Raw genomic sequence first — 15,128 nt, 5'->3', positions numbered from 1 at the left:
GTGGGCTTCAGGCTGGTGAGATCTACTGCACTTTTAAAATTATTGTTATAACCCAGAGACCCACTAACTGGAGCCAGGTGCAAAACAGTGGTTAAGAAACAGTGTGCCTTTGGGCACATGCTCAGCACAGGAATTTGTTGTGGGTACCAGAGCTGAGCTCACAGTCCTGCTGTCACGCAATAATCTAATCCTGGCTTCCCCCACCCCCAGATTTCTTCATCTCAGCAGCATAATTTAGAAGGAAAAAAGGGCCTTGTTGCTATTCTCAAACCATTGGAAGTCAGGGAATTGTTGCTGATCCACTGAAAACCATTGAGAGATAGACTACCAGTAGATCTCAGTCTATTTTCTGCTAGGAATGGGGGAGAAATTGTTTGCATTTAAAAGCAGATACCTAATTTGCACTTCTTGAAACAATACACGAAACAAAACACAGCCACCCTTTGAAATTCACGTATCTGAATTTTGTAATGCAATTCTCCAGCCATGTAATGTGCACATAGCCTATACAGTAGGCTAAAGTGTGCATAAAAATGCGCATGAGTGAAAACATAGAAAAATGCACTGTATTAGGGGAAATTGCTTTGCAAAAATATGCTTACAGGGAGAAGTTGGCACTAGAATGATGAATTTTCATGAGGATTTCAACAATGAGAAACTGATATGGAAATGTGGAGAACTGAATTTTAAGATTAGAAACGGACAGAAACTGAAATGGAGAGATTTTCTCATCCCCACATTCTGCATACATCCCTTCATTCAGCTCTTCTGTAATGCCCAGAATTAATTTTTCCTCGTGCTGAAAATGATACTACAGCAGGAACTAACTAGAATGAAAAACAACAACCCAACAACAGCCATCTTCAGGAAAGGACAATGTAAGATGGGCAAACCTTGTGTTGATATAATTCCTCCTAATGACAAAGACTGACCACAGACCATGACAATCACCCAACCAATACAGGTGGGGAGATGGGCGCACCTCCAAGGCACAGTGCAACCTACAAGGGTGAGAAGCACATTGAACCACATTAGATGAAGACCCCCTTGGACTTTCTGTAGCTTCCCTAGGAGATTGATCAGCCATCATTGATTCCTGCATCTAACCAGGTGCTCCAACAAGCACTGCTGCTGTTGGCACCCAGACTACTAAATGCAGTTTTTGGCAAAGGGCAATTCTCGCCCCACAGGAAGAACTTCCCCAAACGCATGCTGTGCAGATGGCAATCATGCTAGAGACACTGACATCTTACTGGTTAGTGTCCACTACATCATCAGCAAGGAACATGGCTTCATATCTTAATTATATACTACCTAAAAAGGTTTTGGGTAAAATGGTCCTTATTACCCCCAAAGGAGGTTGTTTTGCGCGTGGTTAACAGGAACCATGGCAAACCCAGCAGTACTTTAACCATTTTCTGTCTCACTTCACCAGGTATCACCATTCAAAGTGTTGTGTCCTGTTTATCAACAAGGTCTAGTATTCTTCCAGACTAGATTATGATGTAGCATATTTGCATGGAAAGAGTTATGTGCCTTCAAGTCAATTATGACTTATGGTGACCCTATGAATCAGCGACCTCCAATAGCATCTGCTATAAACCACCCTGTTCAGATCTTGTAAGTTCAGGTCTGTGGCTTCCTTTATGATATCAATCTATCTCGTTTGGCCTTCCTCTTCTTCTACTCCTTTCTATTTTCCCCAGCATTATTGTCTTTTCTAGTGAATCATGTCTTCTCATTATGTCTCGAAAGTATAACAACCTCAGTTTCAGCATTTTAGCTTCTAATGATAGTTCTGGTTTAATTTGTTCTAACACCCCATTTTTTGTTTTTCACAGTTGATAGTATGCACAAAGCTCTCCTCCAACACCACATTTCAAATTAGTTGATTTTTCTCTTATCCTCTTTTTTCACTGTGCAACTTTCACATCCATACATAGAGATCGGGAATACCATGGTCTGAATGATCCTGACTTTAATGTTCAGTGATACATCTTTGCATCTGAGGGCCTTTTCTAGTTCTCTCATAGCTGCCCTCCCCCGTCCTAGCTTTCTCCTGATTTCTTAACTGTTGTCTCCATTTTGGTTAATGACTGTGCCACGGTATTGATAATCCTTGACAAGTTCAATGTCCTCATTGTCAGCTTTAAAGTTACATAAATCTTCTGTTGTCATTACTTTAGTCTTCTTGACATTCAGCTGTAGTCCTGCTTTTGTGCTTTCCTCTTTAACTTTCAACAGCATTTGTTTCAAATCATTACTGGCTTCTGCTAGTAGTATGGTATCATCTGCATATCTTAAATTATTGATATTTCTCCCTCCAATTTTCAAACCTCCTTCATCTTCGTCCAATCCCACTTTCAGTATATGTTCTGCATATCAATTAAACAAATAGGGTGATGAAATACACTCGTCTCACATCCTTTCCATTTGGGAACCAATTGGTCTCCATATTCTGTCCTTACAGTAGCCTCTTGTCCAGAGTACAGGTTAGAAAGAGTATTGACTTTAAAATGCAACTTTCACCAATGATTTAATTCCACTTTCCTTCTCTGTTAACAATGCATTAAAATAAGGGGGATATTTTTAGACACTGTGGGGTTAATGGTGCTTGCCCTATTAATCTAAGGGACACAGTTATAAATACATGGCCCCTGCTTTTAACTGAACTGTAGGTTTCAAATGGCATAAATTAGATCAGAACCTGTTCTAAAAGCCTTTCGGCTACTTCTTTTTTACACAAGGCTGTCTTTGACTTAATAAGCTTTGTTTCAAACCAAAACAAATATTTCCAGCAATCCAGTCTATCCCAGTGGAAGCGGCAACTTACTGTGGAAAAAAAGTATTTTAAAGACACTTTAATGCTTTTCATCATGGATGTCTTCTGTATTTTGTTTCTCCTCTCTTTTGCTCTTAAAGCTGGCAGAGGTAGAATAAAAACCAAAGTTTTAAGAAAGGTTTCCTGTTGAAAATGTCTACTGATTTCTTTTTTTTTACAATAATTTTTATTCAAATTTTCATAAAACAAATCAAAAACATAACACAATAAAAATAAAAAAAATAATTGACTTTCGACTTGTCACAGATCAGCTATAAATATATAATATATATCAAACCTGTCCCTTAATACATACAAAATCACTTTTCTCCATAGTCTATCTTAATTAATCGTCAAATCCCATTATCATCATTTCATTTTTATCTTTCAACAAAAAGTCTAAGAGAGGCTTCCATTCCTTAAGAAATGTATCTGTCGATTTTTCTCTAAGTAAACATGTCAATTTATCCATCTCTACTAAGTCCATTAATTTCAATAGCCATTCTTCCGTTGTTGGTGTTGATTCCATTTCCCACTTTTGTGCATATAATAATCTTGCTGCCGTAATCATATATAATATTATTCTTCCATATTTCTTTTCTATTTGTTTATCCATAAAACCCCAATAAAAAAAATTCTGGTTTTGACTGTATATTTATCTTTAGAATTTTTTGCATCATCCTACCTATCTGTGCCCAAAATAATTTTGCCTGTTTACACAACCACCACATATGATAAAATGATCCTTCTTGTTGTTTACATTTCCAACAAACATTAGAAACATTACTATACATTTTTGACAACTTTTCTGGAGTCATGTACCAACGATACATCATTTTATAGAAATTTTATTTAAGATTATAGCATAATGTAAATCTCAAGCCTTTTTTCCACATATTTTCCCATTGATCCATTTGTATATTATAACCAAAGTTTTTTGCCCACTTTACCATACACTCTTTTACTTGTTCTTCTTCCATATCCAAAAAATGTCTACTGATTTCTAATAAACTCTTATAAAAATCCAGTACAGACTTTGTTGCCAGTGTACTTGCTTTCCTCCCTCTGTGTGTGAGAGCTCTAGTTAAAAATAAACACCATTTCACACTTTGGGAGCTGTAGCATGGTGTCCTTTCAATCTACTAAGTTTCGTTCACACATTATTAACAAGTATAGCTTGTTTATCTGGGATACAAAGCAATCATCAGTTTACTTCTATGTAAAATCAAGCCTGGATTATTACTAGTCATGGCTTCAGCTCTTCATTGTCAACTGTCCCCAAATCCCTTTGTTGATTATAAATTAGATCCAGAAAAGGGAAAGTAAATACATTACAAAACAAACCTATTCTTCCCGTTGTTCTCCACTTCAGACCAACAGCCATCCTGAAGTATTCCCGGTAATTTTACAGTGCTACAAACTAGACCTACATATGATTACATAAAATGACAACAGTGGTTTTGTATATTTGTATTTTAAAAAGTTACAAAATCTCCAGGAAGGGCTAGGAGAAACTCCCTGCCTGAAATCCTGGAGAGCTGCTGCCAGTCAGTGTAGACAGTACTGAGTTAGGTGAACCAGTGGTCTGACTCAACATATTCCTATGGTCCTATCTGAATGTTTCTCCAGATATAGCTGAAAAAATGGGGATTTGACTGTAAGATTCTCCATTATCTTGGCTTTATGATTTAAAAGACACAAGGGACTCAGTGTTCAAACAACACCCTCCCATCTTTAGAAGTCCAACATTAATATTGATATTAATAGAAACATTTTACACAAAACATTCTGCTTCAAGTATTAAAAGCATATGTTCATGCCAATCATTCGGTCTTGGTATGAATGACAGCACTGAATGCTTTTGTGAATATACACAGTACAAATCGATGCTACAATGCACTCAATAGATCCTTCTTAATTCAAGAAGTGACATCTTACACTGAATTATTTTGCATTCACAGAGTACACTGCACTTGTGGAGGTCTTTCTTGGAAAACAATGCTAGCCCAAATATTAGCTTTAAGATCTATGAAGGAAGCTATGTCCTTGAACTCTGAAGAGTATAAAGCTGCACTCATTGCTGGAGTGAAATCCTATTTCCTCCAAAAAAGGCAGGAAGAATGCCCACCTCCCATGTCTTACTCTAACCATATACTTACTGTGCACACACTAGCAAAAGTTAAATATTTCAGAGAAAGGAAAGACTTGTAAATCTTGCTGGCAGTTTTCTGTATTTAACACACAAATGAAGGCATATACAAAAACCATAACCACTACCACAGGACGTGTCGTGTCCTGTCTCTGCATCTACCACATTTCCTGCAGTAACATCAGGCATGATCATCTGTCATAGGCTACAGACTATGCACAATACCTTTCCGCTGGTTACTTCATAATTATATATCTGCAGCATAACCTCCACATTACAAGCAAACAAGTGTGTGTTATTATGGAAAGCATTAAAATCTTTCAAGAGTGGTGCCAAATCCAAGCACTGCAAAGCTGGAATGGTGGACCCAACATCTTAATAAGAAAGCTTGTCTCTGGACAAATCAGAGTTTCATAGATATACAATACACACAGACTGAATGGTGGTCACAGTGGAGATAGCCAATGTGGTGCCTTCTATATATTACTAGACTAGACCTTCCGTCATTCTAGATCCTTAGCCATGCTTGCAGGGGCCAATGGGAGTTGAAGTCCAACAATTATAGCACTACAGGTTTCCCATTTCTGCTTAAATACTTCTGTAAATGTGCATTTCTAAGGATGGGTGTGCATAGTTTAAGTCTCAGAAAAAATTACAATGCTCCTCAATTCATGCCGTCAGTTTCCATGAAATAATACTGCAATATATTTCTGTTCATACTTTGGTCAAATATGAGAAGACCACACTGTAACTATGTTTTAACATATGATCTGGTAGTTAAAATGACAGCTACGTAAGACAACCAGTATTCTGGATATATTCATCCTCAAAATTCTAAATACCATTGCATTTAGCTATGAACATTAAGTAGTGCAGTACAACAGGAAACTCCTGAAGTAATAAAAATAGTATGATATGAATTTGCATAAGTGTAATCCAACAGAGAGTCTAAGGCTGCAATCCTAACCACACTTATTTGGGAGGAAGCCCCACTCTATTCAACAGGATTTACTTCAGAGTACAGACTGTTAGGATAGTGCTGCAAGACTCTGAACTTGGGTCTCTAAGGTAAAAAAAATCAGCCTGAACCATACAACTCATTAGGTTAGCTCCAGACTTGTGCTCGGCTGACGGAGGAAATATGTGATTTTTTCCAATTCCCCCTTTCCTCTGCAGACCCTTGTGCCCCCCTGAAAAGCTGCTCTGGAGGATCAGGGAACCCCCTAAAGCAACATAGGAGGTGGCATTGGGAACTGAAGGGGAAATTGGCAAAAATCACGTACTCCCCTTTCCCCCAATGAGAAACTGCCACTAGATCCCAGTTTCCTCCTTGAGCAGATGGAGCCTTTCTATTCACAGAGGCGCAAGTCTGGATCCAATCTCTTGTGTGGCCTTTGTCAGGTTTCCATCTTTCAGCCTCAAGTCCCCTCACTGTAAAATGGCTATGGATAGATAAAAACAAACTAAACATTATAAAACAGTTGCCATTTTTTGAAGGGCTATACAAATGATTAACTTTCCAAGTAGAAACAAACAATGGAAGTACACCAATTATAATTATGTAATCATGTAATCCTTACATTTAAAAACAGAGATAGAAGGTATAGGCAAGGTCTCTTTTACTAATGTCCAAGGGCATGTGAATCAAGCAAAAATTAGACTTCTCCTGTCTTTTCCCCTCAGAGCAGACCAATCTTTTTGTTACTGTTACTCTGTAGTAAAGGACCATGTGTACATGGTGTTACATACACATGCTACATCATTTTCCAAATTTTTATCAATTCCTTAAGACAGGTTATATATGTTGTTCCATATTTCTGTACAATAGATACTGTTGCATCCATTCATCTTCTGCCCCATGTATCTCAGGAATCAAATGTCAAAGATATGTTCTGATTAAAACAATGTGTTCCAAAAGACTTTTTTCTTTAAGTATATTTTACCAAAGTGTCAATGCTGTAATATTAATTTTAAAAAATCCAAATCCTATCAGTTACATCAGATTTGTTTTGAAAACTCCCTTCTTTCACACCTTGGACAGGTCCTTGAAAGTTTGGACTAAAACTCAGAGGGATTCCACTGCCCCACTGACATGGAGCAACCAGCCACCACTGACTATAAGAGCAAACAAACAAAAATATTGAAAAACACCCAACTAAACCTAGTCTAGACCATTTCCCTATCCAAATCAATTCTTAGGAGCACAACAGTTTTTAGTCCTCTCAGTGTTTGGCTTCTTCTATTCTTGAAGTCTGGATCTACTGCAGCCCACTGGGCTTCTTTTAAGTTCATCTCTTCCCCCAAGAATGCTCCTAATCCACTATCTTTTCAGCTTTACTTGCATGCATTATTCCATTCCCCTAACAATCTCTTGGCCAATCCAAAGGGTAGGAACGTTCAGTTTAACTTTCTCTTTCTTGAGTCTCTTCCTTCCATCCCCACCCTGCTTTTAAATCTTTAGAGGTTTCACTTTCTCTGTACATGTCAAAATCATGGCCTGAACCTTTGACTTTCTGTGATGGTTTGAACCTCCCTGGTTAGAACATCTGTTGAAAACAAAGATCAATCATTTTGCATCAATGAACAGAACACAGAACACCAGAAACAGTTTCATTCCTTCATAATGAGTGTACAAGAGGCAATCCAAACACACTTTATTTTATTTTATTTATTTATTAATTATTTGATTTATATCCCGCCCTTCCTCCCAGCAGGAGCTCAGGGCGGCACTTCTGGAATGTGACCAGTTTATACCAACATATGAGGAACTGGTAAAAAAATGCTTCTGTTCAAGAGTCTTCCTGAATTTCAGCTACTAACACAGGACCTTTGGGAATAATGCATTCTCAGACTAAGAACTGTGTTTACATGGAGCATCTTCTCGCCTACTCTGAGTCAGCTGTAGTTGTTTTTGGAACTTGCTTTGTATCCAAACTCGATGCATCTTCACTTTTTTCTTCCTGTTTACTTGCAGACGTCGATCAAGCAGATTCTGCACTTCAGTTACGCCAGCTGAAGAGAAAATGTTTTGTATTTCATCTGTATTTGTGAAACAAAGAACTAAGTTAAAGTCATTAAATACTGTACAATAATATTAATCTACACAGAATGCTGCTAATTAGATCATGAATTACAGAAAATGTAAGATTGCACCCTCACGATCTCCTGGCACTGCAGGATTTCCTTATTTTTTGTGGCTTGCATTGCAGTGTGTTGGCTTTTCATTGTCTACTTCCAAATGAAAGAGCAAGTATGGGATGGGGGGCTCCCCCAAATATTTCCTGCTGACCCTTTCAATCCTACAGTTTTCAGTCACAGTATATTAACAACAATGGTCTCTCCACCCTTCGTCCACCTCAAACCATTTTTTCTAGAGCCCACTGTGTAGTTAAGGTACCAGTATAGATTGGTTTTCAGGCAGAGTGACCAGAGAACCCACAACCCACTTCTGAGACACCAGTGCCTTGGTCTGAGGGCCATCAGGGTGTATAGAGCAGCCTTCCCCATCTTTGGTCTCCAAATGTTATTTGAGGTTACAACATAATTCCCAGCTAGCATGGCCAATTACCAAGAATGCTGGGAGATGTACTCCAACAACACCTGGGGACCCAAGGTTGGGTAAGTATGTCGGACAATGACTGGCAAACCACTCACCCATGAAGTTCCTTGAGTGATTTGGGGGTCAGTCACTATCACTTACCCAAACCTATCTCACAGGGCTGTTTGATTGGGGGGTGGGGGTAGGGAGGAGAACCATGTATATTGTCCTGAGCTCCTTGGGGTATATTAAATATAACAGCATCACAGTGCAGGTGTGGGAAAGCTTTGGCCTTCCAAATGTTGTTGAACTGCAACTTCCATCATCCCTGACCTTTGACCACACTTGCTAGGACGAATGGGAGTTGTAGTTCAGCAACATCTGGAGGGCCAAAGGTCCCCCACTCCTGCCACAATATAAGAGCTCCAGTACCACTGCAAGTGAAAATTTGCCCCAACAGCGGAACCCAATTTTCCCGCATCATGCAGTACCAGAGAAGCAGCCACAAGTGTCTCAAAGTACCTTCCCCACATAGTGGATCTCTACTGTACAAAGGACATTCCACAGAGGGGTTGAATGTGAAGCAGTGTCATTGTTTGCCCCATCCATGACAGTCACAGCTTCACTGGGCAGCCTGGTACACTGATTCCAGTGTATTGGTCAACCCCTGCAATACAGCATAGCCTTTTCAGGTGTACAAGTGAGAAGCCGGTCAAAGATGTACAGTTCTGCCCCGCCTGTCTAGCACAGCATGCCACTTCCAAGATTTGGTGTTACAATCCTCCACTCACAGTGCAGCAGCTGAAGAAAGCAGCACCTACTCAGGCTGCCTGGTAATTCAAGAGGATTAAGCTTGAAGTAACCATTTCTATCCTCCCAGCAATACAATAGTTATGCACTTTAAGTAAGAGTACATCATGGATGGAACAAGTCCCCTCTTCCTTGCTGTTCTAAAAGGCACACTGAAGAAACTACCCCTAGGAGGGGGAAAACATTTTATGGCGCCACATGAATTTCATTACAGAATCTCATGCCTGCTAGCGTACAAAACTCATCAGTCACACCACAAGTTGAAAGCACTCTTGCAGACACCCTTTTCCCCCTCTCTCCTAAAGCGTTCACAGCTAATATCAAATATTATGGGAAACAAATGTGAGTTTGGTCACATCTCATCATCCAAAAAGAAAAAGACCTTTGCAGGACTGATTTAAAACACACACACACATTTACACCCCCCAAAACCTCAGTGAATACAGAGTCCCAGACGATTAAGCACGAGAGACTGGACCTATCGCAGGACCCCACAGAAAGAGAGGGACTCTGTGCCAAGTCAGAAATATCTTCTCCTGCCAATGCTGACATCCACATCCCTCCCCCAAAATATGAAGGGGCACAGAGCCATAAGAACTAACAGAGCCCAACACACCATGAGGAAATACTACTTGGAAATAGAAACCTGCTCTCAACAATGTGCTGGGATGGAAGGTGGGGTTATTTGTTCATCTGCTTGTTTATAATTTGTTTTTGGAAAACCAATAAAATACATCTTAAAAACAACAACAATGTGCTGGGATGCAACTTTTCCTCTCTCATACCATCTTTTAAGTGCCACAGTTCTACACTACTGGGAGAATTTCCATAAAACTACACATACATTTCCCCCAAAACTCTTCATTCCAGTAGGAGGTATTATATAAAATTTGCATTTAATTTAATTTAAGTTTAAATTTAAACCAGCCTTCATGATCACATCTGAGTTGTTGTGACTAAGATGCTTCTGCAAATGCTCCACATTTATTCTGGTTCAAAGGTGCTTTTACGCACCTGGTTACAAGGGACTAAATAGAGATAAAGTCAGTGAATTTTCCACTGCAATTTTCTTTGTCATCTATTTTGTATGTTTACTTTTTCAAAGCTTTCTTTCTATGAAGTCTTGCCAGAGGTACTGCAACCCACCCATCCTAGCCCTTGAGGAGAGGGTACATCGAATATCTGCTTCAGGGGTAGCCAACATGGTGCTTTCCAGATGTTTTAGACGCCAATTCCCATCATCCTGAGCCAGCATAGGTAATGGTCAGGGATTATGGGAGCTGTAGTTCAAAACATCTGGAAGCCACCACACTGGCTACCCCTAATCTACTTAAAAGAAACAGAAATAAATGTTAATCAACACAGAGGTAGAAAAAGGAACTGTCTACTCGCAAACTCTCTTGACAGAAACGGCTTCTGGCTGTTGGAAAACAGAATGGGATGGGGTGGGGGTATCTCAAGTTACTTCAGAGTTCACTTTATTTTCCACCTCCTAAAACAAATCAGTGCTTTGAAGAAATCCATTTTTCTACACCTACTATACCAGGGGAGCATTATCCCCTCCGCTCTCCTGCTCTAGGCAGCCTACCATTACCCAGCCGTGGGGCTGGCCCAAATACCTTTTGTGAAGAAATATGCTCTGGTGCCATCGCCTCTTACGTAGAAGTTTTCCGACAAACAGCAGCCTAATAGGAGAAAATGAAGGTTGGATTATGCTATTCCCACTGATGACTCACAAATAATCCAAACAAAGCAACTGTCTCTTTGAGAAGTACCTTTTTTAAAACGAAGCTGAGAAAAGTCGTATCTTCCATAGTCTCGAAACAGTATCATTCCTCCAGGTTTCAATAATCTGGCCAGCCTGTTTACAACCCCTTGCATCCTGTGAAAAGAGAAAAGCTAGAGATAAGAAGACCTGGAAAAATTTTGGGGGGGAAAATGTTTTTTTCCAGTTTGTTGGGATAAAAAGGAAAATTTAGGAAAATGGAACCCCCTCCCCCGATTTTTCCAATCCTTCACATCTCTAACAGCAGTCCACTCCCACCCCACACCAGTCTGGGTGTAATTCAGAAACCTGAAACAGTTGCTTGCCTTTTGGTTCTAAAATCCAAACAGATGCTTGTGAGGACTCAGTGAGTGGCCTGTTTATGGTTATCATTTGAAAATGACAGACACTAACAAACAAGATTGCCACAATGAACACTAAATATTTATTAAAATAAGTGCAAAGAAGATGAAGTATGAAAATAGATGCAAGAACAATAGAAAGCTTGAGTTAAGTATAAGCAATAGTTTCAGTAACTTTACTGGTTCGATCCCAGCCAATCAGCCATCAATAGCCTACTACTGACAGCTACCTATGTGGGTCCTTTGAAGGAGCATCAGAGAGTTGAAACAGAAGAGCAGGTGCGGGGAACCTTTTGCCCTCCAGATGATGCTGAATTACAAATCCCAACACCCCTAGCAATTGGCCATGCTTGCGGGGGCTGATGGGAGCTGTAGTTCAGCAACATCTGGGGGCCCAAAGGTTTCCCACCCCTGCAGAAGACAGGCTAAACTACTCTCTCCATATGGACAACTATATTTTGACAAGTAGAAATCTAAATGAAAGAGAAGGGGGGGGATCCGATCAGGGCTACTTCCTACATTACATTTAGATAAAAACCAAGAGTGCTCTCTATCCTATATAGAAAACCTGGTTAACATAAAAATGGAGAAAGAATTTAGTACACCCTTCTCTGAGGAAGGTGTGCAAGTGAAATGGTGAGGAGCTTATGGACCCTCTGGGTACCAGTCAAGTCTTTGGTGATTGGTGTGCTTCGTAAACCTGCCCCAATTTTATTTATTTACATCCTTACATTTATACTCCACCTTTCTCCTGTCATGGAACTGAAAGTAGCATGCATGTGGTTTCTAGGCAATTTCCCATCCAGGCACTGACCAGCCCCAGACTTGCTTAGCATGAGCAAAGTGGTGGCCTCAAATGCCTTTAGAACATACCCTGGGGCCTAACTATACATTGCATTAAATGTGTTGCTTACAGTGGTCAGGTTTTTGGTTTTTAAAAAAAATAAAATAAAAATGGGAGGAGGTGATCTAGATTGGCACTAGTGATAGATCATTATTGTTATAATTTTGCAATCGCTGCTTTTCATTAAGTTAGCAATTACTGCTACTACTACTAATTAAATTTATATCCCGCCCTTCCTCCCAGTAGGAGCCCAAGGCGGCAATAATTATGTCAATTATCCCATGTGTATCAACTTTTGTTCGTCTGCGGCTTTAATAAATCTATTGCTATTTCCACACTGGGAATGTGTTCCGGATCATGTTACAGAAAAGAAGGCTTAATCCCCACTCCCTGTACATGGTCCAAATTCAGATTTGGGGCTCCCTGTGCTTAGTTTTTTTAAAAAATCTTGATATTACTTCAAGTGGCACACTTATAGTAATATGCAGTTAGTCCCCCATTCTCTGTCATAACCAAGCCAAAGCACAAATAACTTCATCTTCTCATATTCATTCTTTGCTTTCTTGGTTTCTTCCTCCCTCTCTGTCCACCCATCCCCCACTGTCAACATTTGGAGGACAAGCTTCCTGAGAGCAAGGACCAATTTTTTAGGCATGAAACTCTGTCAAGTATCATGTACGCTGATGGCACTGTGTAAACATTTAAATATTAGTACAAGAGTAAGATGAAGAAATGCTCATGTTTATTAAATGAAACATGGGAAAGGGGCAATTATGCGTTCATGTCTCAACTGGAATAAACTCCCACAAGAGGTAGTGATGGCCACCAACCTGGATAGCTTTGAAAGAGGATTAGACTTTCATGAAGGATAAGGCTATCAAAAGCTACTAGCCACATGTCTACTTCCATATGGCTATGTCTACTTCCACGGTTGGAGGTCTGAATACCAGTTGCGCTCAGGTCCTGCTTGTGGGCTTCCCATAGGCATTTGGTTGGCCACTGTCCAGGATGCTGGACTAGATGGGTCATTGGCTTGATCCAGTAGGGCTCTTCTTGGGTAAGAAAGCTCCATGTATATTTTGGTGGCTAGTTAGTATAGAAAAGGCCTATTATTTAAATAACAAAGGTCACTTCCAGATGACCCATTTATCAAGCATTCATCCAGATTTGTTTGCGAAAAGGATATATGACATTACTTTAAGCAACTGTCATCCCACACTTTGCAATGCATAGACAAGTAGACACTTTTCTTATTGCAGAAAGTCTGATTTGGGGGTGGGGGGAGAGAAGTGGATTTGTTGTGCAAGAGTACTCAGTCAAATTTAATTGCACTACCAGAATTTGCTAGTACGTGAATCCCACCTGAAAATAATGACAGTCTGCAAGTGCCTCAAGATATGAGAGAGAGAGAGACAGAGAGAGAGAGGTGACCTTAAACATACAAACAACCACAGCTACGACTGGAATTTAGTTCCACTGATTTGAGGGGGTCTTATTCCCATGGAATATATTTATTTAAAACATATATATAAAACACCTTTTGTGCTATTAGGATTGAGGGCTGATCATCACAGCGGGTTACAATGTAATCCTATACATGACTACTCAGAAGTAAGCCCCACTGAGTTGAATGGAATTTATGTCCAAGTGAGTGTATGTATGATTGTGGCCTTAGGCTGCTTGTTCGGGGTGGGGAAAACAGGACAAGCTCTAAAGGCTAATAGGGAAAATAGTCACAGAAATCCTAAATGTCCATGGTATACCAAGAGGTTCAGGATAGTTCATCCTCATTCAGGTTTGGCAAAGCATTCTTTTGCATATGAGTTATATACTTGCCTCTGAACAAAGAGGAGGAAGATAGATGCTATGTGGGAAATAGATTCTGTCTGAAAGCAAATCAGATAGCCCAGCCATTTGGAGAATAAAGCTGAGAATATATTTGGAGCATGATGGTGGCAATAAGGTTTCTGGCGACTTTCTTTTATTTATTTATTTTTTTAAGAAGAAGTCATTTATAAAGTTTTGGAAAACTCACCACCTTTAATAAGTACGCATGTTGCCAAAGAGGTGCCTTCTGAGGGAGATAGAGGCCTCATTAGTAAAGCACTATTTTGACCAGCTCACATTATGAACAGGAGAAAAATAGGATTTAAAATGCCCTGGGGGGTATTCAGTGTGAGTCCTACTCAAAGTTGAATCGCTGATGTTAATAAACATTATAAACTGAAGTTAGTTTCAATGGGTCTGCCCTGAGTAGGACTACAGTAGGAATACAAGCCTCTGTATGCAAGTGAACCTGAGACTGTTCAACAATAAATCCATCCTCGCTCTCTTAAGATAGCCCTTGAAAACCACTCCAGACAAACAGGTATTTAGTGCCTGTGCTCTGCCCCCCACCTTCCCACCTTTTCAGTCTTCATTTACCTGTCAGGATGAATAGAAGAGAGGACAAAGATGAGGAGAATGACATCCAGGCTGTCATCAGGGAAGGGGAACGATGACGCATCATCACACACATCATGAACAAAGGCAAAACACCGGGAAGCATTGAAGAACAGATGTGACTGTTGCAGCCCCCGGCCCATTAAAAGAACAAACAAAGAGATCTCAAACTAGTTAGAATCTATTTCCTATGATACACAGAAATGTTTCCCCTGAATCCCCCTCCCTCTCATTGGACCAATGTGTACAAAATTCAGATGATTCTTTTTTCATGGGGCAGTATAAGAGGGTTCCTGCTCAATGGTAGTGCACCTGCTTTGCAAAACAAAAGGTCCCAAGTTGTTCAGTCACTGGCATCTCCAGCTGGGCTGGGAAAGACCCCTTTCTGAAACCTCGA

The 15,128-nt window shown here is 39.9% G+C and overlaps 1 protein-coding gene across 5 annotated transcripts in view; it reads right to left on the bottom strand.

Annotated features, from left to right (window-relative positions):
• Positions 1 to 3,162: 3,162 nt before the first annotated feature.
• The window catches only part of METTL8 (methyltransferase 8, tRNA N3-cytidine), a 48,787-nt gene continuing 36,821 nt past the window's right edge, over positions 3,163 to 15,128 (bottom strand). For 3 of the 5 annotated variants that reach the window (XM_061608509.1, XM_061608508.1, XM_061608510.1), the window contains 4 exons: positions 14,714 to 14,853; positions 11,094 to 11,200; positions 10,938 to 11,003; positions 3,165 to 8,009 (listed from right to left, as the gene is read on the bottom strand). In XM_061608509.1, coding sequence (XP_061464493.1) covers positions 7,822 to 8,009; positions 10,938 to 11,003; positions 11,094 to 11,200; positions 14,714 to 14,853 — 501 coding nt within the window. In that variant the 3' untranslated portion in view covers positions 3,165 to 7,821. Of the gene's footprint in view, positions 8,010 to 10,937; positions 11,004 to 11,093; positions 11,201 to 14,713; positions 14,854 to 15,128 lie in introns of all 5 variants that reach the window. The other 2 variants (XM_061608512.1, XM_061608511.1) reach the window with 1 other exon arrangement.

Source organism: Rhineura floridana, chromosome 2, assembly GCF_030035675.1.
Source record: "Rhineura floridana isolate rRhiFlo1 chromosome 2, rRhiFlo1.hap2, whole genome shotgun sequence".
Lineage (NCBI taxonomy): Eukaryota > Metazoa > Chordata > Lepidosauria > Squamata > Rhineuridae > Rhineura > Rhineura floridana.
The sequence above is the reverse complement of the archived record's forward strand: the minus strand, read 5'-3'. Positions and strand labels throughout refer to the sequence as shown.